Raw genomic sequence first — 27303 nt, forward strand, 5'->3', positions numbered from 1 at the left:
CTCATCCCTAAACAGGACAGAGAATGCTTGTGACTTCTATGCGTGTTCTTTCTCTGCCTTAGCCTTAGCTGAGACTACAGGAGCACAGAGAAATCACCTCTGTTCAGAGGAGATGGTTCTTTCTTTCTTTCTTTTTAAAAAGATTTTATTTATTTATTTAACAGACAGAGATCACAAGTAGGCAGAGAGGCAGGCAGAGAGAGAGGAAGGGAAACAGGCTCCCTGCTGAGCAGAGAGCCCGATGCGGGGCTCGATCCCAGGACCAGGACCCTGGGATCATGACCTGAGCCGAAGGCAGAGGCTTAACCACCCATATAGTCTTTTTCATAAATATATATATATACATATATATTTTCTACTGTAAGACACTCTACATCTAATAGCAGGAACTTCTTCTCACCTCAGTTAAAAATAACACAGACTACCTTACTTAAGATTGTAAAAACTGTGAAAGATTTCAGAAGGGCAGGAATATGTAAATCTTTCAGAAGCAGGTCTAGTGTCTTCTCTAATTTGATCTCATCTCTTCACCTTTCACATGAACAGGGACTCGTTCTAACCAACAACAGCAACGCTAAGGCACCTGGGCTGAAGTTAGGCTTCAGAAATTGGAATCGGCCAGTCTTCTCAAGAATACATCCCTATGGTCTCAGACATACTTTCAACTGGAAAGAGGCAGAGAGTGACTCAGAAAACTGCAGAGGGTCAGGCAGGATGCAGAAGAGAAATCCCAGCACAGAGAGTCCACGCTCTATGCAAACAAGGACTGGAGATGAAGGGAACAGGTGCTTGGAGAAAGTCCCGCTAATCGCCTGAGCCTTAGAGAGGACTAGGGCAGGGGAGGGGAGGGAGGCTCTGTTTTAAACTATGACGTCATTAATGCAATCATTCTCATCACCAGTGGACAAACCATCCTGCTTTAAAGTCGGTTTCTTATGAGGATTTTTTTCTTCCAGATACTCTCAAGGAAGAAGCAGCCTGCTGATAGACGAGTTCGGGGATGATTGGCAAGCCAACAGGAAGGCTCTTGATTTTTCATTTATTTATTTTTTTTTTTGAAAGAGAAAAATGTCTCTTCAGAAGGTGGTTTGGAGACTTAGAACAAAAGGTCGTGCAACATAATCAGATCCTGAGAAAGACTAGACCTTCGACAGGCAGAGTCCTGAGAGCTACGGAGCAGGTGCCCAAGCTGGAGGCTGCCGGAACGCTGAGGAGTGTCTTGCACGGGCTCAGAGAAGAGGAAAGAAAACGTTCTGGGATGAGAAGTTTGCTCGGGCCGAATGGAGCTGACGCGGGAACACGGAAGAGTGTCCAGTCTCCTCTTGAGTAGCAAGCAGCTGTTGGAGTGTTTGCCACCAACGCATTTTCTGCTTCTGACCACGAAACGGGATCTCAAGAAGAGAGCGTCTGACAACACCCCAACCACTGGTTCTCAGCGGGGTCTGGGTGTCCCCCCATGGCGGGGATGTTGCGTCATGTCCGCTTGTCACAACTTGAAGTGGGTCCTCCTAGAATCCAGTGGGTCACCTAGGAGGTCAGGGCTGGGGATGAAGCTGAAACCCCACAGTGCACCCCCGCCGCCCTGGAAGAGAATTCTCTGGGCCAAAATGTCAATAGGTCAGGCTGAGAAAATATAGTCTAAACTATCTGGAATGAAATGGATCTGATATCTTCAATTTATATATGTTATATATAAACTCTCTGATGCATATAAGACTACAAGGATAGCCTTAGGGTTCATAATGAATCTTACCATTGTATGAACTCACTCACTGCTCTGGGGTTAAGTCAGATCTTATAAAGCAGTATTTTCTTGGCTAAGTCAAAAGCTGTTTTTCCTGAAAATGGAGAGGATTATAAAGATAACCTTCCGATCTGCAGAGAGAGACTGCCCAGCGGTAAGCACCCGGACTGCCAGCTCTGTGTGGCCTCTGAGGCTCCGTGTCCTCATCCACTCCAGGGTGAGAGAAACACTGTCTACTTCAGAGTTTCCCAGAGTATTAAGTAATATAAGACATCTTCACGTCGTGTGCACAGGAAGCCCTGAATAGCTATTTGCTATAATTCTGCAGTTTCTAGCATCATACCTGAGTTATTACATGGAGACAAACTGATATTCAGAGTGACCGACGAAAGTAATGTATTGACACAGGATCTTGTGCGTTGATTAAAATAAATCAATAAAATCGCATACATTCGCAGAAAGTGCTCTGTTTCCAGGCCCTCATCCCAAACTGTGCAGGGAGCGAAGGTGGCATGCACTGTCAGGAGGAACCCACTGCTCCCGGGTTCTTCAGCGAGGACAGCCCGTGAGCAGCGACCCACACTCAGCCCGTGTCCGCCATGAAGTGAGTCCCTTCTTGAGCGGTTCCCGGGACAGGACACTCGCCTCTCGGAGGAGTTTTGTTTTCTCCCAAGTTCTCTTTGTAGAATCGGAAATTTAAACAAGGTCTTGCTAGGCTTTCTTGGCTGTGATTTATGCAAGGATGTTCCTAGGATCCTAACGAACCCTCCCGCCGGTGGAGTCATTGGCTCTGACGTCAGACTTTATCTCCCGCCTGCGGACGAAAGGGCCCAGGAGCCCTGAGCCTTCCCACCGCCGCGCCTCGGTCTGTCTGGAGCGGGACCCAGGGAGGCTGACTCAGCGGAGATGTGCCCGACCGCGCTGTGTGAACTCTGATTCCCAGGCTGCCCGCGATTCAGTCATTCATGTAGGGGCGTCCGCAGCTATCTGAGTTTTCACCTGGAAGGCGGGGGGCGGTGGGGAGGGCTCTCGGAAAGGGGGCATCCATCCCGCACACACAGTGGGGTCGCTTATCTGTGCTCATCACTGTAGAAACACTTGGGGGTCAGTTTTATGGTCCCTGGGACCCTGGACCACTTCCCACTGGGGATGCTCCCAACAGCCATGGGATGATGTCACTAATTTAACAGAAATGACACAAGTCTCTCTGAGTGACGGGTCACAGGTCAGACAGCTGAGCTTCAAAGAGCCGGTGAGGATCCTTGGAATGCCTGCCAGTGGGAGGTTGTCAGGGTCTGTTTACCTGGATAATCTCTAAGTCCCGCTCTTTAGGTAGACAGGCAGATGGACAGATGGATGTGCCCATCTAGGCTGCAGCCCCGGGGCTCCCAGGTCTGGCCATTGTCGACAGCTCCTGGGGGGCCTGGAACCAGGGGGTCTGCCCTTCCCCGCCCGGCACCCGCATTCCCTTCCATACCACGGTCCCTCAGACTCCTGGCGTCTTGGTTTTAAAATGCTGATGCTGTCTGTGTGAGAAGAAAGTCTCCATTACTCAAACGTAGACAGCAAAGGACAATGATGACCCCAAGCTTCTGGAAGCAAACAGCTCGTGTAGGTTCCTGGTCCTACAGCCGAGCAGAGGGGCTGTGGGACAGCGGAACAGACACCACAGGCCAAGAAAGAAGGTCAAATGAGAGAAGAACATCACCCAGACTGAGGACACGGGGTGGAATGCTGGAATGCTGCCTGCGGGCCTGGGTCTGTTCTGTGATCAGTGGACAGTGTTTCCCTGGAAGGGACCTAAAGGTGACAGTTGTCCTTAGTCAGGGACCCTGGCGCTGTGTGTCTCCGTGTCCGCCCAGAGAAAGCCCCATGTCATACAGAACAGACACGACCCCTTCCAGGTTTCTAATAGGAACTCGAAGACCCAGATGGTGGGAGCAAGCGCTTTTTGTTTTTCCTGAGAAACTTCCTCTAGTAAGGAGAGCAGAACTCTCCAGCACCCCCCACGACTACAAGAGCACCCCTTCACAGCCAGCAGGACGCCACTCGCCTCACTTCTAGGACAGAAACCCTCCTCCGCGTCCCAGGAGGTCCCAGGGGACGGGCTGGCTGGGCACCCGGCTCAGGTCTTCGGGTCTGATGGAGCCGCTGGTCCTGCCTCTGCTCACTGCATCTCTGCGGAGCGGCTCCCAACAGTGGAGCTTATGGAGAAGGGGGCCCCGGAGGATGGTAGGAGAAGGCGGCTGCTCTCCGCTGCTCAGCCCTGTCTTTATTGAAACTGTTTGCGTTACTTCTATCAGTGGTGTTAGTACGTGTATTCTCTGAAACTTTAAGCAAAGGGAATCATGTAGAAAATGCAGTAAATAAGTAAAATGAGATGAATAACAGAGAACACAGTGTTTTCAGGCACAAGAACAATCGTGATGTCAGTACGGACCTGCCCGTGCTCCTCTGGTTCCACTGGCTTGTGCTGCTGAAGCCCCTGGCCGGTCCCCTGGGCGTGGTCACTTGAGACCAGGAGTCCCATCAGCACGGCCCCCGCTCTGCCCTTCCACTCCTGCTGGTAGCCGAGTGTCTCCTTGCCACTGGTCTCTTCAAACTATCTCCAGCCGCCACGGAGCTGCCATGGAGCCACCGCGAAGCCTCGCAGACGACCCCCGGACCCACACCCGTGGGCCCCCAGGCTGTTCCGGCTGAGCCGTTGCCTTTCGGGACCGGGCAGTGAAGAAGCACGCCCCACAGCAAACCCGTCGTAGCCGCACGCTGCACCGCCGCGGGCAGCCGTCTGAGGACCACGACGGACGGATGCTGTGTCCCGTGTGTTGAAGGGGATGGTCTTAGGAGTTGGAGACTGCCAGAGGGGATGAGGTCATGAGGACGGGGCCCCGGGAGGGGCTAGCATCCTTCTGAAAGAGCCCCCAGGGAGCTGCCTTGCCCCTTCTCCAACGTGAGCGCACGGTGAACCGGGCAACGGGATCTCAGCAGACCCTGGATCCGCAGGCACCTTCGTCTGACTCCAGCCTCCAGAGCTGGGGCAGCAAATGCCTGTTGTTCATAAGCTCCCCCGTGTGCGGTGCGTGTTACCACAGCCAGAATGGACGAGGAGGAAAGGCCGTGTGTGCTTTAAGGCAGTATCCACGCAATCTGACTTAAAGACGGCTTGAAATACTGGAGGGGTTCCAGCGGAGAGTGCTGGGGGTCCCATGCCCCTTGATCTTGTCTGCCCTGCTCACACATGATAAGATTTTGGAACGAGGGAGAAAACCTTAGTTATCACTGAAGCTTGTGGTGTATCATCATGAGCAGTAAAAGGCGATTTTTAGGAGCATTACAGTGACTCTCCTGGCAGTGCCCATTGCAGGGGACCTGCCCTGTCCCTGCCCTGTGCTTGCCTCAGCACCAGGAGAGGCTTCCTGCAGCGGCCCATCCCTTAGAGCCCGCGCTGTGTGGCTCAAACAGCAAACCACGCTTATCAGGGCCCCCATGACATATGTATGTTTTCTCCAGTAATATTCATTTATGAGAGATATGCAATTATTTCCAGATGAAAAGAGAGGCCACGATGCCCTGCCCAGGTCCCCGCTGCTCCCTCCCCACACAGCCAGCTTTGCAGCTCTGAAAACCACAGAAACGTGCGCTCCATCAAAAGCATCAAGAGCGCCTTGGGAGGCGCGCTGGGAAGGGAAGAAGAGGCGGGCCGCGCACACCCGTTCCTCCTCCTGCCCGCTGGCCGGTGCCCTCCCCCTCCCCCCGCTCTGGGACTGACAAGCTGTGCACATCGCATCCCGACCACACGAGGTGGAGAAGGTCTGGGGGCTGGGGTGCTCCGCAGGTCGCTGGGCTCCCTGCCCTCCCCTCGCTCGGTTCCCAGGCATCAGACCCAGGATGCACCTTGTAGCACTGAGAAGGTTTGACGACGCAAATCTCACGCAGAACACGGCTCTGTGGATGGACGCAGAACTCACATGTCATGCGTGTTTCTCCTTGTCCTTCTGCAAAATGAGATAACTGAGACAAGGACTTACTCAAAAAAATAAAAGGTCAGGGGGCGCCTGGCTGTCACAGTCAGTTGTGTCCGACTCTTGCTCTCAGCTCAAGTCTGATCTCCCGGTTCTGAGATCGAGCCCCGTGTCGGGCCCTGTGCTCAGCCTGGGGTCTGCTGGAGATTGTCTCTCTCTCCTCCCTTTCCTTCTCCCCCTGCTCAGGCTCTCTCTCTCCCTAAAAATAAATAAATCTTTAAAAAATAAATAACTAAAAATAAAGAGAAGGGGACTTCTATTTCCTTTTTCAAATATGTTCTAGGTAATTCTCAGAATGCCCGGAGTGATAACAGATGTCCTCTCACAGTTTTGACATGCGGAAGGCCAGGGGACCTGGTTAATCATGACGAGACCTGGAGGGACTGTGACCAGAACAGTCAGGGGACACCTCCAAGCTCTCCGTCCATCCACCTCTGCCCTCAGATCCCTTTTCTTCCAAAATGGTTTGTTTGGGGCTTAACGAAGGGATTTTAGCTGAATCAGTAGCATCAAGGAGCACACTGAAGGCTGAAGGGAATGATTGGTCCCTCCTTTTTTAAAGTGCACCAAAACATGCCTATTTCTTTCTTTCTTTTTTTGGTGCATGTTCAGGGCTCAGGATCTGTATGATGTTTAAAGAGAAGCTGAATTTTTAATCTCTGAGCCAAGGGCCTTGGGTGACGTTCCAGTTCCCCCTGCATCTTCTGATTCTTACTCTGGTTCGAAACCGCAGCTCCCCGTGCAGTTGAAATGGCATCTTCCTCCGGTCTGCGACTTCTGCATTCAGCGGGTACCAAGTTCTGGGCTACGTGCAAAGCTGCAGGAATGAGCGCGGGACTCTTTCCACAGGTGAACCGCAGGAGGGCTCACCTCCACCTTCGGGGCTGCTCCCCAGAAGGAACGGGGTCCTCTGACCCCAGGGCAGATGACGGCATGGGCTCACTCCTCAGAAAGCCAGCACAGAGGCGCGAGAAGCCGTTCTTAGCGGGGAGCTCGATACAGGAAATGAAAGAGGGAACCAATGGTTTCCACCAACTTAGAGCAGAACCGAAAGTCTGCAAATAAAAAATAAAAATTACGGACCCTTCATCGCAAGCCCCCCCTTGCCCCCCACACAGGCTGTGCGAACACACGCAATTCTGAAAGAGACTTGCCTTTTTTTTGAGAGCTCTTGAGTCATCTTGCTTTCTATCTCCTAATTTAGATTCGACTTGGAAAACAATAAAATAAAATAGTAAAAGGCCCTCATTTCCCTGCTCCGCATGCAAAGCACTAAGGTGGTCTTGGTCCGAGAAGAAACCCTGCTCTGGGGTTCTTGGCGGGACTCAGCCTGGGCCCGGCTGGACTTTCTTTTCTGGCACTTTTGGAAAAGCAGAGCTGCACCTCAAACCCTAACCTTTGGTTTTATTTTGGGGCCAAACATGTGGGGCTTTCTAAAAAAGTATTCTGAGGTAAAGCCATCGTCAGCCGTGGAAAAGATTAGGCAGACAATAAGCTGTTCATACTCATTTAACATTAAAGACTCCATGGGCCGCCGAAGAGATTGATCGCAAGCCCGCGGCATCCGTGCGAGGTCTCTGCTCCAGCACCGTGAGGCCTTCCCTCCCTTCTGTTCCTGCTTCTGATTTGCCAGTTTCCCCAAGTCAGAAAATGGAAGGACATACACACAGACGACTTTTGCCCATCCTTGGCCGTCTAACTTTTCATCCATACCCGTTCTGTGAAGCGTTAGGTCAGATGTGCCCATTTTTCTGCACTTTGGGGAAAAAAAAGGAACTGACCATGACTACCAGACTTCACACCTCACTTTAATGCTAATAATTAAGCTCAGATTCCTTACGAGTCCTACCATGCTCCAGCATTCATTCTGGGGAAACATCTGGACAGCCCGGTGCCTACAACTTGCATGTAACCTTCTCAGTGACCGGCTCCCTGCAGCTGACAGTTTGGTCAAATATGTTTGTGCATCTGTTTTTCTGCCCATTAAGGACACGGCACGTAGATTTTGAATGTGGAGAAATCTGCAAACCCAGGCTTTTACGTTACGAGAGCACCATGGAGAAGATCACCATGTCGACATATTTTAATAAGCATTCATTCCGTGTGGGGCCCAAGAGTGCTTATGAAATACTCCTTTGATTGTGTTTGTAGATTTTATTCTTTTCGTGGGAAGTACTTGAAGGCAAGTGTTCTAAGTATCACTGAGGCCTTCGCAAAGGCACGTGTGTCTCAGATCGAAGGAAGTCGGCGAATTCTAAGTCACGTCGTGAACTGAAAATAAGGGGAAGAATAGTTTCTTTATGGGATTAACTGTGGGGATACAGTAATACCCGTGAATACGATATATGCTAACATAAAATTATGCCCAAAATAAGTATTCTAAGAATAAATTACTCTAGCCAGTAGTCATCAGAAGTGAATATATCATCTTTGTCACTTCTTTCTTTCTTTCTTTTTCTTTTTTTTAAGATTTTATTTATTTATTTGAGAGAAAGGGAGAGTGCAATTGAGGGGAGGGATGGGGGGAAGCAGGCTCCCCACTGTGCAGGGAGCCCGAGGCGGGACTCGATCCCAGGACCCCGGGATCATGACCTGAGCTGAAGGCAGCGGCTTAACCGACTGAGCCACCCAGGTGCCCTTGTCGCTTCTGCACCTGTAAGTCGCCATCCCACGCGATTCTAAAACCCTGTGTTGAATCTATGATCTCATGGCCCCTGAGTAACACTGTCCTAAACAGTCATCCCCAACCGCCCGCCCCTTTCTTTGCCCCTAGAACATTCAAATCCTTATCTTTGAAAGGAAAGGGAATTTGAATTTGCCAAATGCCTATTTTATATCATCCTCATGAAGTTTTGCCAGGAAGATGTCCTTTGTTCACAGCTGTTTCTCCAAAGGCTCAGAGACGTCGAATGACTTGCCCATAGTCACGCAGCAGGGCAGGCAGGCAGGGCTCAGAGCTGGTTCTGCAAAGCCGCCTCATCCTATGACTCCACGCTGCCTCCCACGTGACAAGTCATGCCCCAACAATCCAGTTCTACAAGGGCACACCTCGCATATCTTCAGGGAGTCTCCCCTGGGCCCTTCCTTCTTCTGTAAAGTTAAGGGTGCAGCTTCCCTGTGTGCACACGCTCAGGAGATAAAGTCCTGTGACATGTGTCAGGCTGCCGTCCAGGGCTCGAAAGATTTTCCCAGAACAGTATGAATGGGCAAGGAAAGTACAGAGTCCTGCTGGACGGCCCCACCCCGGGAGCTCATGCTCTGAGTCACCGGCCGCATGTGGGGTACAAGCCCAGGGCAACTGAGTCACGGTGGCCTTCCTCCACGGTCCTGCACAGAGAGCCGCTCCTTGGTGAAAAGCTGCTCCCCGCGAGCCTCATGAACACCTTGCTTTTTCTGGGTCCATCTTCTCGTCCGGGGCCTGTACAGAGACTTGTCCTTAAGGGCACAAGACTTGTGGTGTCCCTCAGTTGCTGCCCTTGTAGGAACGGGATGGAGAGACTGGTGGTCGGAGTGGGCCACGGAGCCAGGAGGGGACAGAGAAGGAGTGTCTAGAATGCGAAAGGGCGGTTCGCCAAGGTGCCGAGCTTCCTGTTCCTTGCAGGGACAAGCACTGTTTGCGATCTGTGCCCACTAACAATTATCCTCCATCAGCTCCGCGGCTGCTGCTGCCGATCGCTGGGGGGTGTGGTGGAGAGTGGGGAAGGATCGAGGCTGCCCTTCGGAGGCCGGCCGGCACCCCACGTGCTGTCCACCCTGGGACGGTGGTGAGCCTGCACCTTTGGGCCTGCGAGGCTGTGTGTAGGCTCGGCGCTCTGGGCTCCCCAGCTGCCCCGGGGGGACAGTCTCATGGTCTCCTGACAAGGCATTATCTTAGGTGGCTTTTCCTCTGCCAGGAATACGGCCTCTTCGTAAGGAAAGAGCTCTCGGGTCATAAAAATCGTGAGTGATCATGAAGCACGGGGGGAGCAACGTGTTCTCACCGCGCGCGCCCATCGGCGGTCACCAAGACCGCTGCTCCCTGCGTGACCCCTGTCGTGGCTCTGTTGTGGCCCCCTGCTGCAGTCCTTACCCCGGGCGCTCAGGGTGCGGGTCTCTCGCTGGAGCGAGGGTGTCGCTGCACAGGTGCCGGTCAAGGATCAGCCGCCTTGCCAGACAGCAGCGTCCGCATCGGTTTTGACCTGCTCCGTAGCACTGAATCGGAGTCCTCTGGACGCGCCCGGAACTTCGGGAGGTTGTCCGTTCACTGCTGCTCCTGGTTTTCAAAGGAGAGGCTGTAGTCGTTATCCGAGCCCGAGGAAACTGTGATGCCCTCCGCCCTCCGGGGTGCCAGGTCCAAGGGCATCCTCCTCAGGATGTCGCGTACGGTCTCAGGAACTGCCCCCGTCGGCTACGATTGGCTCCAGCATTCAGTCTAAAGCCAAGGGACGTAGAGAAGCAGCAGCAGCGTGGCCACTGGGGCACAGTCCTGCCCGCCGCCCGCGTTTGCCCAGGTATGAGCCCTTGAGAGCCGCACACCTGTCTCCGGGAGCTGGGGGGCAGGTGTCTTCACCCCCAGAGAAGTGCCAAAGCCACCAGCCAGCGGTGGCTGCCGGCCAAGCGAGCACCAGGCCTTCGGGCTTGGGCGCATTTTATTTGCTCCTGACATCTCGTGAAAGGCTGTTTCCCAGTGACGGATCCCCTAAATCGATGGAATAAAGAAGGGTCACCAGGGGCTCCTGGGTGGCTCAGTGGGTTAAGCCTCTGCCTTCGGTTCAGGTCATGATCCCAGGGTCCTGGGATGGAGCCCTGCATCAGGCTCTTTGCTCAGCGCAGAGCCTGCTTCCCTCTCTCTCTCTGCCTGCCTCTCTGTCTACTTGTGATCTCTGTCTGTCAAATAAATAAATAAAATCTTTAAAAAAAAAAAAAAAAAGAAAAAGGGTCACTGAAAGGAATCATGCCAAACAAGAGAAAGTTCTATACAAGGACTTGAGACAAAAACAAGTGAGCCACCGGGAGAGAGGTGGCCCGGGGTTTGATCTCCTGCCACCTGCCGGCATCGGGGGCTGCGTGGGGCGCGTGGGCACTAGCCCAGTGTCTACCACAGGCGGCAGCACCGAGGGAAGGCAGACGTGGAGCTGTAGACCCTGCCCAAGGGTATGACACGATCCAGGTAGGGATTTGAACTCCATGTTCTCATCTCAGTCACTGGATCCCGGTGCCTAAACCTAGGCCAAGAAGGCCTGCCCTCGGCCAGGTCCTGCTTGAACCGGGCATGTGAGCAGCAGGTGAGAAGCAATCATCTCGTGAGCCTGGGGGAAAAGAGGGGCTCACTGGTGGGATGGTGGAGAATCTGCCTCAAAAGCCTGGCAAAGAGGATGCGGGAAAAGGAGCTGTGCTGCGGAGACCGGAGTTTGTGGGGTCTGTAACCAGCTGCCTGGGAACACCCAGCTTATTCCACGGTTTAAAAGGCTTTGCGTTTAGTTTAGAAGTAATATGTCAAAACACTTCATTATTTAAATTTGAATGACAGACGCAGAACCTGCTCTAATAAAGTTTCATTTTCGTTTTCCCAGAGTAGCTCTAGTCCCAGGCATGGGGCTCTCACTGGAGCATTTGGTGCATTTGTAGGAGGGCTAAGTCCTTGGAGGTCATGCCAGGTGGAAAGAAGGGACCTGGGGTGGGTGACACGCCCCGTGAATGCTGCGTATTCAGAACCGCGTCTGCAGGTCTGCATATCCCCCATCATCTTCCTCTGACCTTCAGCTTCTCCAAGAGATTCTATATCAATGACGACAGGGAAGAGGAAAAGAGTGAGCGCACACCGGGAGAGTGGCCTTCCTCAGACCCCTCTGGCCAAGCGGTGAGCAGAGATGTCTCATATCCTGGGTCAAGTGAGTAGCTGGGCTCCATTTAGGATTGGGTCTGATGCTGCTGGCCACAGGCATGAAGCAGACACTTGTTCCTTCATGTGTGGACCCGGCAGGTGCAGCACACCCACACTGGACACCCTCCCTGCACAAGGGGACTCCCGCTCTGGGGAGCGGGACAGAAAGTGAAGAAACCCATAGGAGGGGCAGATGTTGGAAGTTCAGGAGAGCAGAGAGGACACCCCAGGAGCACTCAGAGCTGGCCGTCCCAGGACACTCTCCTCCATTCCTGAAGCACCATCCACCTTGGGAGGGTGGGCAAGGCCTTCTCTTAGTACGATTCAACCACCTCCCGGCAGACGTGAAAACAAATCCTACGTCTATATTGTTCGGGTCCCTCCTTGGTATTCAGTGGTAGAAACTCCAACACTGGTCCAGAGAGAAAGGCAGGCACCTGCCAGTCGTCCTTGGGGGCATGATTCCTGACAGCAGGGTCTGCTCCGCAGCCGGCGGGAATGGCCCGGGCGATTTATTATGGGATCACATCAACCGCAGGGCACTGGAGCAGGAGCCATGGGCACACACAGGCTTACACATGTCCATCATCACTGCCAAACTAGCAAATATCCACTGAGCACTGACTCGAGAGGCAGTCCTGTGATTTGGGGGTGGGGGGGGGACACAGATACACCAGCTTGGCTTTGAAAGGCTTAACTCTCCGGCTGCATATTTCAAATGAAAACAAAAAGCATAGAGGTGCCTTGAACTGCGTATCAGATAAGGCAAATAAAAACAAGGCACAGAGAAGGAGACACCTGTGGACCGGCGTGGGCCCGGGGGCTGGTGGAAAGGGTCCGCTTCTACCCTAAACCTTGGAGAAAAGGGTCCAGACGCGGCTGTGCGCCCGTCTGTGGCCGCTGGGCCTCCGCGTTGAGTGAATGAATGAAATACAGGCTTTGCCCTCAGATCCTCCGTCCACGGCGCACGTGGTCTTCAGCCACGGACGGGCGGGTCGACGGGGTGAACGTGAGTCTGACCAGGCGTCCACGCACACTTTGTGCGGGGGTGCCTGCCGCTTCCGTGGAGTCTAATTCCTGACATTAATGAGAAAGCCACACAGAACCGATCCTGATGGCCGGACGGGGCAGGACGGGTTGGCTAGCATTTCGCGCTCTGCTCCCCTCCCAGCCGGCCGCGTGGGCTAACGGACCGCGCCTCCGGTCTGGTGGGCAATCTGAGGACGCCAGCCGCTGCCTGCTCGTCGCTGGTGGTTTGGCGTTTGAGGATCAAGGGTGAGCCATTGGCACAGTCTTGCTGATCAGATTTGTTACCCGCATCGAGCTCGCGGGAGAGCTCCTTTGTCAAGGACGATGCCCAGTGACACTGACTTACAAACCAACAACAGAAGCAACACCAAAATGAAACAAAACACCTCCCCACTAAGACCTCTGCAAACATATGGTATTTAATTTTTGCTTAAAGTCATAAAGGCATGGGGAAAAGCGGGTGAAAATAAAAAAAAAACCAAGTAAACATCAGTGAACTAAAATAAAACAAGCAAGAAAACAAACCAACATGTGTATCTGAACGTAAGTGTAGGAATTTTAATTGGGCAGAACATATGCCGAATCAGAGTAGCTCCGAGCAAGGAGGCTGAGGCTTGGTGATGGTGAGGCTTTCCAGGCCAGAATCCTCCCCGTCAGAAGGAACAGAGAACGTTAAATACCACAGTCACAAGAACCAGAGGACTTTGATGGGACATCCGTTTCATGGGAACCTGAGCACGGCCCACCCCAATCAGAACAACTGGACCGACCGGTCCTGGATTTATAGCCTCGTGTGAAATTCACGGAAACACCCGGGACTTCTGTGTTCTCTGTCTTTTGTCAAAAATGCTGTGAATTCAACTCACGGAACGTGTTGGTCAATTCCACTCTACCACTGGTCAGCATGTTCACAGCTTCTGACAGGAAAGTGTTTTACTCAAAGATTTGCAGAACTTCCTTCCTGTAAGGTTTCAGTAGCATGGCAAGAATTGTGAGAGGAAGCTCTGGTATTGATCACAAAAGCACCCCGAAAGCCTAAGGTTGTTCTTCTTCTGATTTACAGGAAAACCTTGTGGAAAGCAAACATGAGTGAAATTTGCCTAATGCAGAATTAAACAACAACAACAACAACAACAAACCCTATTTTTAAATAAAATGCGTGGGGAAAGCAAGAGTTATTTTCCCGATTGAGAAATCAATACCCACCAGACAATAAGTAAAACCAACGGCTGTGCATTGTGCCTGTCGGGTTCCAGACCCCGCGTCCGGTCCCCGCCGACTGGCCTGTTCTCTAGTCTTTCAACAATCCCAAAAGCATTTGCCTTATTCCCATTTTGGAGATGCAAAAAATAAAGTTTAAAGCGCTTAGGAAACCATCACACAGCCGAGAATTCATGAATCTTTTCGTTTGTAAGTTCTATGTGGGAGGGTCCGCCATGGATTCCCCAGAACATAAGAGGATAAGGGCCGGGTTTTGGCAAATCAAACCGCTAGAATTCCCTTAAAAAAGAAAGAGAGAGAGAGAGTAAAGAAAAGAGAAAAAAGAAACAGTAGTTCCTGGATTGGGTCACTGTTAAAAGTTTCCAAGGGAAGTCACAGCTTGAAGAAAAGGCTCCAGGGTATTTGGACAACAGCTTTCCCACGTTCTGGCGTGGTTGTGAGCTTTCCAGGTGCCGTCCCCCACCCCCCAGCTGTCACTGAGTCCTTGAATCCTTAAAAGGCAACAGTCCTGGTTACCTGGCACAGGAAGCTCAGTGGGTAGGTCGTGATTGATTGATTCATGGTGAGCCAGAAGTTGCTGGCGGGCCTTCCTCTCGCAAGCCCCATAAACTTTTCTAGTCACCATGGGACCGGAACCGGTTCCCATGGGCCCCCTCCTCCGGACATGCCTGAAGTGGAACGTGTTGCATCACAGCCTGGGGAAGCCCAAACACAGGGGGCCTGTGCCATGCGACTGTCCTCACGGGCTCAGTCAAGGTCCCTCACAGCTCTTGCTGCCTCCAACCACCAACCCTGCCAGGCATGGACAGCGGGGAGGTGGGGGGTGTCGCTGACAGCACGTCAGAAATACTGGATTTCCGTTGGCCTGTCGCCCACTCGTCCGTAGCCCCCTGCTGCCCGTCTCCATCTTCGGATGCGGCCCCACGCCAGACAGATCATTAAAACTCGATGGCCCTGGGTCCCTATTTCTAATCTGCAGGGAGCACTCACATTCTCTTTCATTCACTTTAACGAAATGACTCATCTATCTGCATTCTGCCTGCAGGCAATTTTACCACGAAGAGTTAACTTTTTACAGTGAAAATACAGGCACACAGACGTCTCGTGAAGAGTCGGCTCGCCTCAGCTTTTGAGCCGTGAATAAGTGACCTGGTGAGGGAAAGAGGGCGAACTGTACAGGGACAAGGCAAGAGCGTCTCTGACGCCCACCCCTGCGGGAAGAGAGGGCGCATGGCCCTCCGCTGCTGCTGAGCCTGACCCGTGTCCTGAGCTGCAGGAGAGGATCGGGGATGCCCGCGACGCTGCCTTCACGGCGACCTCACTGACAGAGCCAGCGCGGGCCATCGTCCATCTTGCACATCTGGAAGGAAGTCTTGCACAACCAGAGTGAAGTGTGGCAACGTGAAACTGAAGAAATGGATGCGACAGAACCATGCTTTGTTGGGCCCGTGCCAAGCACCCCTAAACATGCTGGGGCACCCGGGTCTGCAGGAAGCCACGGAAAACGTTCATCTGCGGCATGTATAAGAGTCCCCGTCATCTAAGCAGCTGAACTGTTTAAAAAGTTAATCGCTGTTTATGGCAGCCTTGAATTGGGGGCTCTTAATTTAAGAAACAAGTTCCAGATCGTACGATAGCTTTGCCTTTTGGAGGGTGTGGCTTACGTAAAGGGAGGTCAAGGCCTAGCACCCCAAGTTTGGAGGAACTGTCGGGGACATCGGCCACGCTAGACATCGACTTTTTTTGGAAATCCTGCGGGGACTGCGCAGCCCAGCACGCCTCCTACCAGGACATGCGGTACCCAGACTCTTCCTCCTCTTTGTCTCTCTTCACCCGCAGACGTTTAGAGAATTCTCATTAAAATTACTTAGAGCGAAACAGAGAGACCATGTTATAAAATAAACCTAGTTAAATACACTTTGTTGTATTGCCTCATTTGTGTGATGCATGGACTTAATTTTCCTCTCTTTGTGTCTTAACTATGTACATGAGGTGATGCTTGCCAATTAATGCAGGATGTCACATCCCCAATTGCTTTCTCTATCTTCTTAAACATTAAAAATAAATACATGCCATCTGTCTCCTATCTTGAAAGCAATTCAAAATGGTTAGTTTTGTTTGCTCAGGATTACAGCACAGTTTATAGCTTTAGTGCCTCTGAATTGTAGGCAACTTCTGTCTCCATTTCATAAATGTAACTTCATTTTAAAGTGCATCCAATGGAATGAGCAGAAGGCTCTCATGAGAGCCTGGACAAGACAGAAAACAGGGGTGGGTGGTGACGGGAACCTTGCTCTTTGGCATTTGAGAGAGCTGGACCGAACGCTTGGCCCGCTGTTTCCTGGCTCAGCCATCTTAGGAAGTGAATGGTGACTTCGTGAAGCCTCAGTATTCCCTAACTGTGAAATGGGGTTAATACCTACTGTGTGAAATACAGAGAGAGAGGCAGAGACAGAGAGAAAACACCCTGCCTACCCAACTCCCGGTTCAGGCACAAGAAACAGTAATCCTCTTCATCGTCACCCAAGTTTGGGAGGGGGATAATTCAGTTGGAGAAGGAGGACTGTGGGGAAAAAAATAGCTCAGAGTAGCAGAAGGTTAAATCCCAAGAAAGGGACTACATAGGAAAGCTACGTTCTTTCTCCATAGCAATTAAAATATGAAGATAAACAACTCCACTCCAATTGCTCCCACTGCCCCTCCGTGCCCAGGTCAGCTGGGATGTGCAGAATATGACTGGTGCCTCGGGACCCCCTGAGACACTCTGGATCTGTCATGGCTACCATGACTTTTTTTATTAAAAAAAAAAAAAAAAAAGAAGGTATGCCATAAAGCACCAAACCTGAATAACAGCTATAATAAAGGGGCAAAGGGCAATTTGAGAACGTTCCACTTTCCATTCTAAGTCAGAGCAACAGTACTTTCACTGTAGCAAAAGAGAAGTTCTCTAGATCTGGGCCGAGCGTTCTGAAGATGGTGAACGTGTAATTTGAAATCCACCCTATACTCACAGACCACAGAATTGCAGTGCTGTACAAAATGCCAGGCACATGTGACCCGGCCCAAAATATCTTAGCAATAAGAAAATTGAGGTCCAGTGAAACACAGCAAATTGTCTGGAAGCACCCGGCTCATTCAAACGGGAACGTATCCTTTCTTCGAGCCAGGTTTCAAAAATTTCGTTAAACACACTGAAAATTTTTCGGCTTCTATAAATACCCTTGGTTTACAGCTGATTCCTTACGGCTTCTAGCAGCCTTATTTGAACATAACTGAGCTGTGGGGCATAGTCGTCGCATGACAAAGTGGTCAAGTCTTACTAGGAGCTGAGAATGTATTATCAAGCCTTTATTTAGCTGTACTGTCAAGGCAATCCAACCATTAGTCATCTCGACATGTGCCTCGGAACACCACACACCCATGAGTCCTGGCAGAAATTGCATCTGCTTCCTGCCGCCTCCCACACAGCAACTCTGCAAATTGCAGATATTTTTACGGCCGTTCTAGGAAGAAAATTACTTAACATTCCTAATCTGGGGAGGCATTTAAACTTCCCCTCCCTAATTATAAAATTAAAAGCCAACTCGTGTAAAGTCTGCACATGTAGCAAAAGGAAGACCCGCTAGGAGAGCAGAAGTGAGTGAGCGAGAACCGGGAACTTCCTGAAACGAACCAGGACCCGAGGAAGCTCGGACGATCCAGTCATCCCCACACCCCCTCTTCTAGAATGCACATTGATTTCACCCTGTCACTCCCGAGTCTTGAGACGATCTGGAAGTGGACTTGCAGGCAGACTAACTAACTGGTACTCATCACACAGCAAATCCGAGACCAAGATTTAAAGCTACTCACAAGACACATTTCTGAAAACCAAAAGCTATTGTATTTGCCAACAAACCCTACATTTAACACATCCTGTTGGCCCTTAAAATTTTATATATATATATATATATATATATACACACATACATACATACATGTAAAATCATGTGGTGATCATGTAAACAATCTTCTCCTTTCTGCCGTATTTTACTGGTCTGATCAATAAATATATATTCATAAACAAGACTAGGTTGAAGCCAGGGCTGACTTTTGGACCTGCTGCCGGCCCTTGGTCATTTCTACCTTCCTGAGAGTAACATCAGGTTCCTCTTTCCACATGAGCTCCCAGGACAGGCTGTTGAAAAGTCAGGGTTTCGGGAAAGGCAGGCAAGCGGCTGTCAGAATTGCACAAGCGATGTTTCCCAAGGAGGAGCCAGGCTGATTAATAGAACAGGAATCTCTTTCGACACCCCCCCGACTGCCACCACCCACCCCCACCCCGAAAAAGAACCACCAGACTCAAGATGCTGATAAGAATTCTTTTATGTTATTCCAATAAAAAATACATTCATACAGAAATATAACAATCTTGCAAAAAACAATTTCAAATAAAATCTTGTAAAACAAAATTTTACAAAAATCTTACAAAGATTCTTTAGCTAACAGGGTGCTTCAAAAAAAAAAAAAAGAAATTTCACTAATAGAAATTTTTTTTTAACGTCAAGCAAAAAGTTTCTGCTTGATTGAGGCTCAGTTATCACCTGAACAGAATGTGATTCTTTATGTCCTTGCTTATTATGAAAATTACAGGCGTTGACAACATGGCACCAGCCTCACAACTTCATGGTGTTTCGTAAGGGAGACAAGCCAGTGCAAGTTGTTGTGGGTTTCGGTTTGTTTTTTTTTTTTTTTCCTTTTTTGTCTTTTGTTTACCTTCTTGCTTAATGGAATTGTTATGGCTAAGTAACACAGCAGGGCCAAAAAAGGGGTTTCCCCAAACCCAGCAAACCAAGTGCCTGGATTTGGAGTTGCCAAAAGAAAAGTGCATTTTCCCCTCAGCAAAATGAAATGAGCTCTTCAGGTAAGTGTATCCATCAGCCCAGATTAAAAAAAAAAAAAAAAACAAAAAAAACACAAAAAAACCAGTTATGTGAGCTTTCCTCATTGCTCATTTCCAGGAAGATCAAACAAAATACCAGCCCAGCCAGACTCATATGTGTATATATATATATATATATACATATATATATAAAGAAAAGATCCACACCCACAAGCCAGCAGCTGGATGACCTAGCAGCTGTCCATGCTGTGGTACGCCAATTCGGGGAAATTACTTGTTGGAAAAACTGGAAGAATCTATGTGCTGGAAAAAATAGCTTCATCTGCATAAAAAGTATTCTAAAAAAGACTCCCTGTGATTCCCTTCCTCTTAGGGTAGATGTTCTAATAAGGCTGAAATTCAAAATCAAACCCTTAGTGTGTCTGAGACCAATTAGTGGGCTAGGGTTCCCTCCGTGCCACTTTCAAAGGGCCGAAGGTCCCTTATTCTGGACCTGCCAATAACGATGAGCAAAGTCAGCAGTCTGAAATAGATTGGATGCCGAGGATCTGTAGCAAATCATTAAATTACAGATAAAGCCTTTATAAAAGTTACGGTTTTAACTTTTACCTCCTTTATGGCCATTCTGAAATATTTCTTCACAGGCTGTGGAATTTTCTATCTAAACATTCTCATTTCTCCTTAAAAAAATATTTATATATTATCTATATATATGTATATATATACACACACACACACACACACACACATACACGCACTATACACACACATATACATACACAAGAATTCCGCCCACTTTTTTAAAAAAAGTAATATACTTTCTGTATTACCGACAGATAGCTAGATAGATATGTGGAGCTTGTGCCTTTTAAGCAAATACGTTAACATTGTTTCTTTATACTTCTGTATCTTTAATATGTGTGAAAATGTTACATATTCAATACAGCCGGTGTGTGATCTATACAATTGTTGTGCAAAGTCTATATGAAAGTCTCATGGTGGCAGAAATGGTCCAATTTCCTAATTATCATGTGTTTTCCACTTTAACACTGAAGTCAAGTTGTCTAAAATATCGAGTAAATACTGACTTGTTTGGGGAGTTTCATCTCTCTGTTTGTCTTTGTGAAGGAGGACTTTAAAGAGATTTTTGTTTCTGTATTATACAGTGATACAGTACAATGCCAGGTGAGAAAAGAGCCTTAATAAAGCATGCATCACCCAAACCCCTGTATGAGACCCCCACGGAAGGGGCCACTTGCATAAGGCACCATTATTAAGATCTACAGTGCATTAACAGCTAGAAAACCAGAAATTAGTCCTCAAGGCATAAATAAGAGAAACTTAGCTGCATGAGAAAACAGTTTCTAAGCTTTAGTGGTTTTATCCACCCAACGGAGAAAAATTTTAGGTTCTTAGTCTAATGCAACATTAGACTAGCAATTCCCAGCCCTAGCATTCTTGATACCCAACATATGCCCAATGTCTTCAAAGGGCATCAGGAAATTCTCCAAAAAGGTACTTCAAATTCAGAATCATTTAAAAAATAACCCTACGCTGCACAACGCCTTTCTGAAAGGGGAGTGTTGTGAAATCGCTGGGGTAGGGGGAGGTGGGGAAGAGTTGTGTATCGCCAGGCCCAGATGGCTAGGGAATCACTGAATTCGACCAATCCTATCTTAGCTGCTCAGTAACTGGAACCGACATTGTAGTCCTGATTTAAGAATGGAAAGCAGATAGTTCCCCAGACCATGCATTACTTTTTGTCTTATAAGGAAAAGTTATCAATGTGTTATATTCGTAAATACACAGCTTATACGACGGGTAACAAATGAGCTCTGTTGTAGCAAGTAAACAAGCTACTTGACACATTGCACTTTTTTTTTTTTTTCGTAGCTGCACCAGACACGGAAAGTTCTCTCACACGGGGAAGGGGCTTCCCTCCCCACACCCATCCGCCACACCGGGGGTCTTGACCACCCACGCCCGCCCTCCATGTTTTCCCTTCTTCTTTTTTTTTTTTTTTTAACATCTTTTTCTTTTTACCCCCCTAAGGCGCAGATCCCCACCCCCCAGGAAATGATCGGTGGTCATCTCATCTCGTGGGATGCTCCTCGCACACACTACACTCAAACTCCGCGCTCGCTGCCTCTTGCGGTCTCGCCACCGCAAGGGAAAAAGACTCTTTTGCCCCCATCACACAGTCAGTAACGAACAGACCCTCCGCAGACAGTCAACCCAACCAGTAACATTCTCAGTGCACATGCTCACGGCAAAGGCTTAGGGACCACTCGGAAGACAGGTACCCATGGCGAGTCCAGGGCCACCCAAACACCACACACCGCGGGTGCTCCGCCGCTTCTGACATGACGTTTTCGCCCTCGAAAGACCTTCCAAGTCGAGGTCCTGGAGGCAACTGGGTGGGGTGCAAAATGGCATGCTTTGGCTGGAACGCGCACCCTCCTTCCACGGCTGTCTCTCAGCCTGGAAGCCTTTTAGCCCGCAGGATTCGCCGCTCTGCTCCCTCACAGGTGCCTCTTCATGTGCAGGGCCAGGTGGTCGGACCTGGAGAAACACCTGCGGAGCAATCGGCCCCCGACAAGTTAGGTCCCCGCCTGGAGGAGCTTACAGCCCTCCCGGTCCAGCCCCTCTCTGAGGGAAGCGGGGAGTCCACGGAGTCACGGCCATTCCCGCTCGTGCTGCCGGGGCAGGAAAGTCCAGCGCAGGGGCATGCAGAGGAGGGACTCGGTCCGGCCTTTGGGGGAATCTCACCTGACCTCATTACTCAACCGTCTAGGCTGCCCGGCGGAAGGCCAACCTCCAGAAGGTATGAATGAAATCACCCTATGCTCATGCACCCAGAACCTGGCTCTTCCTAATTTGGACAAGTGGCAGATTACAGACTCTCTGAGAAGGTCCCAGGCAGGAGCGCAGAACAGGGAAGCGCCCGCCGTCTATGCTGAGGCCTGTCCCTCCCGGAGAGGCCATGCTCAGTCCCTAGCTTTGTGCACGTACCTGTCACAGTGAGAACATTTAAAAGGCTTGGCACCAGTGTGCTTTCTGAAGTGTCTGGTTAACTCATCGCTTCTTGCAAAACGCCACTCACACCCTTCCCATGAGCATCTGTAAGGCTTCTCTCCTGGGAAGAGAGCACACGACAGGCACACCATGATTTCACTGAACAGGAGGAGGTGTGAGGCGACAGAACACACAGAAGCAGTTGGACAAAAGTCAACTCATTTGGCAGCTCGGGGGCCCACCTTGGTTAGGGCTCAAGGGGACACGGGGGGCGGGGTGGGGGTGCTCCTGACCCAGCAGCCCTGAGCTTCCAAGCGCTGAGGACGGACCCCGGCCGGGCAGGGCCCACGTGACTGTCCTCGGCGTTACCGTGTAAGAATGACAAATACTCAGACTGGTGAAATACTTCTGAGGTGACGTGTCAGCCCACTGGACCCACAGCCCCGGCGGGGGCAGGGTTTTATTGCTCTCTCCATGGAAACGGTTTCTCTCAAGCACTTATTTTGTTCCTTACTCACTTCCCTGTGGAATGAGGCTTTGTACTTTCCTCCGGGAAACGACATTTCTCTAAAACTGAGGTCATGAGTTTCTGGGAAACCCCATCCTTGGGCCTTCAAAGCACTTTCTAAATGACAATTGAGCGACCAAATCGACCTCTTCCATCGGGCAGACGACAAATATGAATTCACTAGAAGTGCTGCCTGAGGAAATTCAACATGTTGCCCCAGCCAGTGTCCGAGTGGGCCTGCGGGACAGACCGGGGTGGCGGGGAGACTGGGTCCTGACCCTGGCTCTGCAGGGGACCCCGACTTGAGGTCTCAGAGGTCCTCTCTCATCCCTGTCCCGGGGCAGGTCATTGCTGACGTGACTCCACGTGCAAGATCACATCCCTGCCCGCTCGGGAATGTGTGCGACCCTTCCCCCCGCCACCCCAGACCCTCCCAGGAATTTCATCTGAGGGAGGTTCATCTGAGTTGTGGGCTTTCACTACAAAGAGGTTTTGTTTTGTTTTAAAACTGGTAGCAGAAAACAAAGGCCACGTGATGCCCAGAGGACGTCTGAGGGAGCACCCAGGGATCGGCACTGCTTCCCGCTGAGCGCAGGGCTCCGGCCGCCCCCCCCCCCCCCGCCCCCGAACCCCCCCCTCCCGCCCCAGGACACTCGCATGCGCCACGGCCCCCAGCCAGCCCTTCCCCCACCCTCGAGTCCCATTTCCGAAAATCGGAGGGAACTCCGTATGTCAGGATGCCCGGAGCGGGCACACAGGCCCCCCGGATGACCAGGAAGGTGGGAGTGAGTGAGGGATGGGGTGTAGGGGGAGAACAGGATTTACCTCAGGTGGTTAATCTGAAAGTCTCGCCCTTGCATCGGGCACACACGTCCAGTCCATGAGCTCCTACTCTGTCCTCCCCAGAGACCCAACTCTTTTGGGGAAGCATGAGGTGAGGATGTGTCTGCTCTGCCAGCCTCCTGCGGAGCCCCGGCCCCCTCCCAGGGCTGGTGCACTTCAGTGGCGCCCACCAGTGGCCCACCTCCCGCATCGCAGGAGGGACTGACCTGTGTGAGTGCGCTGATGTGCTTTCAAGTGGGAGCTTTTGGTGTAAACTTTCCTGCAGCCGTTAAAGTGGCAGCGGTGCACCCGCCTCCGGCCGTCCGGGGAGGCGTCCCCGCTGGCCTTGTCACCGGGCTTTCCCGCAGTCCCACTGCGCAGCTTCCCGGGGGGCTGCAGCTCGCCCGGCACGCAGCCCCACAGGTGAGAAGGCTCCCTGCTCAGTTCTGGAGAAGACGGGGGCGTGGAGGTGACAGAGTTGCTCAGGGTGCCCGAGTTGACTAAGACGTCGCCGATGGGGTCGGAGGTAAACTTAGTGGTGGGAGAAAGCTCCTCGGAGCTGTCCGAGGACTCGCTGCTCACGTCGGAGTTCAGGCTGTTGGTGTCCAGGTTGTAAGCAAAGCCGGGGCTGTTCAGAGCATCCTCGGGGGGACTGGAGGAAAGCTTCAGGTCCGGGTCCTCCTTTTTCTCCCGAGCCAGGATGATTTTGGTCCACAGATCTTCCTGGCTGTCGAACTTGATTTCGGAGGCTGACACGTAGCAGGGTTCGCTCTGGAGGTAACGTTCCAGCTCCAGGCAGGTCTGTGTGAGAGGAACCACAAGAAGACACGTGATCGTGATGACGACTAACAGTGGAACTGAAAGCACGTTTCCAAAAAACATGCAGGAGTCAAGGGCAAACAGAACGTGGCCGTGGTGCTGTAAGAATCGCGTCTCTAGGAGAGCGAGAGGAAAGCTGTTTCTAGGAAAGGACATATGCAATCAGGAGAAGGACCAGACATGGATACCTCTCCAGGCCTTTCCAGGTTGGACCAGCGGCCACAAGGACTGAGGGTCACTAGGCCACCTTTGTCACAGTTACCAGTGTTGACGTGACTACAGAGTTTCTGTAAACCACACAAAGAAAACCAGCCTCAGGCACATGCCCCCCGACAGGTTTAACCAGATCATCTGACAGTCTCGAGAACCATGTGCTTTAAGGAATGCTCGGGCGGCCCTCCTTTCTCACGCACAACACAGAAAGGCCGCACTGCACGCGAGGCAATGTGTTCTGACATTGCGTGTGTCTTTCTTTAGAGACACGGCTGAGAGAACAGGGCCACACTCCGCGAGCGGACGCAGCTAGCTGAGGGTCCGCGTTCAGGGACATCAGTGGAGCTGCGGAGAAACCACCCCGTTTCCTGTACAGCCCCGACCTAGGAGGCTTTCAAAGAATGCCATTCGCGAGGGCTGCGGGGCCGAGCTCGCACACAACTTTAATGACTTCCACAGTGGTCAGAGAAAAACAGGAGCCGCAACAGTAATTCCAGAATGGCCATCTGCTATTGTAAACCATGCAGGAGGGAAATTCCTCCCCAGCCCTGCTGGGAGTCCCACAATGGACCCGAACTTTATCTCCTGGCCAAGAGTACAACTGTATGAGTCATCACTCTGTTTCTTTCACGCAATGCCAAAGGAGACTTCCTTTTGAAATTCTGACCAGCGGCCAAAAAAGGACCCGGTTCAAGTATACATGCAGTGTGTCACGGACAGTGCCCCTCCCCAGCCCCACAACCAACCTTTCAAGAAGCTACAACTGCCGACAGACCAGCATCCCCTCTCCCCACCATCTCAAACTTTCTAGCCACTGGAAAAGAAAAACGGTAGGAAACATTTTAGGATTAAATTATATCTGCCCTTATCTTTACTAGGATCAGCTGCCTGTATGTCCATATAAGCTGTCCATACAAACGTGACTCTACAGACTTAAATTTCTACGGCAAACTCTGCTCTGGGTAGCAGATCATTTTCAGGACTAGCGAAGCCTACCCAAAGGGCTCATGCTTGCTTGCTTACTTAGCAAATGCTCCTGCTACAATACAGCACACACCCTTCCCCCTCCCCACAGACTCGTCACAGAGCTAGCATGAGCAAGCAAAGGGGAAAAAAACAATGATTGTTTTCTCTTTACCCCTAAAATTAGACGTCTGCGTTACAGTGCACACGCCAGGGTTCTGAGAAACAGTATCTGGAGGAGAGGGGCAGGTATTTTACTGACGTGCAGAGGAGAGAGGAAAGCACATTTACCGAGATCTTGTTAAACTTTAATAATCTGGCTAATTTAAAATCTCCATTCTGCTGATAAGCACTGGGGACCAAAACGCCGCTCTCCGAGAGTTGAAACGCCTCTGAAGGCGACCGGGAGCTCAGCCTGGCTTGGGGCCCGAATCCCAAATGCCCGAAGGAAACTACTTAGATCAATTTCAATCACGTCCTGGGGAGCAGCTTCTTTAGGAGGAAAAGGGGGGAGGGGAGAGGAAGGCAGGACAGGGCTGGGAACAATTACGCAGGCCTGTGAAGGTTGCAACACTTTGCACTTCATCCCTTTTCAAAGCTGTCTAGGTTTTGAGCGCACAGAATATATTTGATCTGCTAATTCACTTTGTGACAAAAAGCCAACAGCCTAGCGGGGCAGAGAGACAGCCCCATCCCTCCTTCCGTCTTCCTCACGACAAAGGGACAAGTGTCAGAGTCTCTCTCCCTTCGGGCAAGCCCGACCAACTGGGGGAGTGGGGGGTTCACTTTCTGAAACGTCCAATGTCAAAAATTCCAGTTCTACTTAAAAAAAAAAAAAAATGCCGGAAACCGAGACTCTTCTCAAACTCCGACTTGAAGCCATTTGGACGGGCTCATTGTCATATGACTGATAAGTCACTGGTTGTGCAAACATTGTTGGTTTTTTTTTTTTTTTTTCTGCTTGACAAAAGCAGCAGGTAAGAAAAACAAGGCCGAGCGACACAAATCGTAAGGATCCCCAAGAGGCAAAAGAAACTGCAAATGACCTGGGAGAGGCAAAAGGAGGTTTCGGTGGTGCCATTTTTAATAATAATAATAATAATAAAAATCCAAAAACCAAACAACAACAACAACAAAAACAACTCTCTGTGCAAACACCCAAAAAGCCAAAAACAAAAACAAATTCCCCATTTTAAAAAAAAAAAAAAAAAAAAAGAAAGAAAAGGAAACCCGTGGCCGCGCCGGGCGCCCCCGCGAGCCGTTCCGCCGCGCGGTCTGCAGCTCCAACGAGGCACCCAACTTGTGCGCGGGGCCGGCGCCGCCCCGCGGGAGGAGGCCGCCCGGACGGCCCGGGAGCGCCGCGGAGCCCGGCGGCGGCGGCGGCGGCGGCGGCGGCGGCGGCGGCGGCGGCGGTGACAGCGGTGACCGCGGCTCCGCGCCGTCGGAGGCCCCGGGACGGCCGGGGTCGCGGCCGGGGCGCCGCGGGGCCGGGGCCGCGCCGGTTACCTGTTGCCAGTACTCCTCCAGCGACGGCAGCGCCGAGAAGTAGCCGGTCTCGTGCACGATCTGCAGCTCCTGGAAGATGCCGCACATGGGCAGCACGTCCATGTCGCGCGCCGAGGGCGGTCGCGGCCGCGCCGGAGGCGGCAGCCGCGCGGTCTGCGGTCGGGGGCGCCGCGGCCGAGCCGGCGGCGCGGGGCCGAGGGGCGCACGGCGGAGCGGCGCCGCGGGTTCGGATCCCGCCGGAGCCCGGAGACGCGCCCGCGAGCCCGCGCAGGGTCCGCCAACGGCCGACGCACTGCCAGCCGAGCCCCTGCAAAACTTCCCTCTTCAAAGCTCCGCGGCCGGCCTCCCCCTCCTCCCCGCCCGGCTCCCCCCACGCCCGCCCCCCCACGTGACTCGGCCGCGCCCGCCCCGCGCGCCGCCCAATCGCGCTGCGCCCGGCCCGGAGGCCGCTCGCCGGTGATGTCAGCTCCGGCCAATGGCAGGCGCTGACTCACAGCGGCCCCGCCTGGCGTGACCGAGCCTCTCCATCACGGCCCTCGCCATTGGCTCAATTCGAACTTCAGGCGGCTCTGATTGGAAGGCGTCCTCGCAGGCTATTTTTAGCAGGGTATATAAGGCGCGGGCCGCCTCGCGCCGGAGGAGTCGGCGCTGGGAGGTGCGAGCCGAGCGGCTCAGTGAGCCCGCGGCCGGCCGGGG

The 27303-nt window shown here is 51.7% G+C and overlaps 1 protein-coding gene across 1 annotated transcript; it reads right to left on the minus strand.

Annotated features, from left to right (window-relative positions):
* Positions 1-18226: 18226 nt before the first annotated feature.
* On the minus strand, positions 18227-26769 carry KLF6 (KLF transcription factor 6). Its single transcript, XM_059403988.1, has 4 exons — positions 26608-26769; positions 23334-23907; positions 21774-21897; positions 18227-21335 (listed from the first exon to the last, which is right to left on the minus strand). Exons 1-4 carry the CDS (start codon positions 26707-26709, stop codon positions 21284-21286), a joined length of 852 nt encoding a protein of 283 aa, XP_059259971.1. The 5' UTR covers positions 26710-26769; the 3' UTR covers positions 18227-21283.
* Positions 26770-27303: the final 534 nt, after the last annotated feature.

This window comes from Mustela nigripes, chromosome 6 (genome assembly GCF_022355385.1).
Source record: "Mustela nigripes isolate SB6536 chromosome 6, MUSNIG.SB6536, whole genome shotgun sequence".
In the NCBI taxonomy this organism is placed as follows: domain Eukaryota; kingdom Metazoa; phylum Chordata; class Mammalia; order Carnivora; family Mustelidae; genus Mustela; species Mustela nigripes.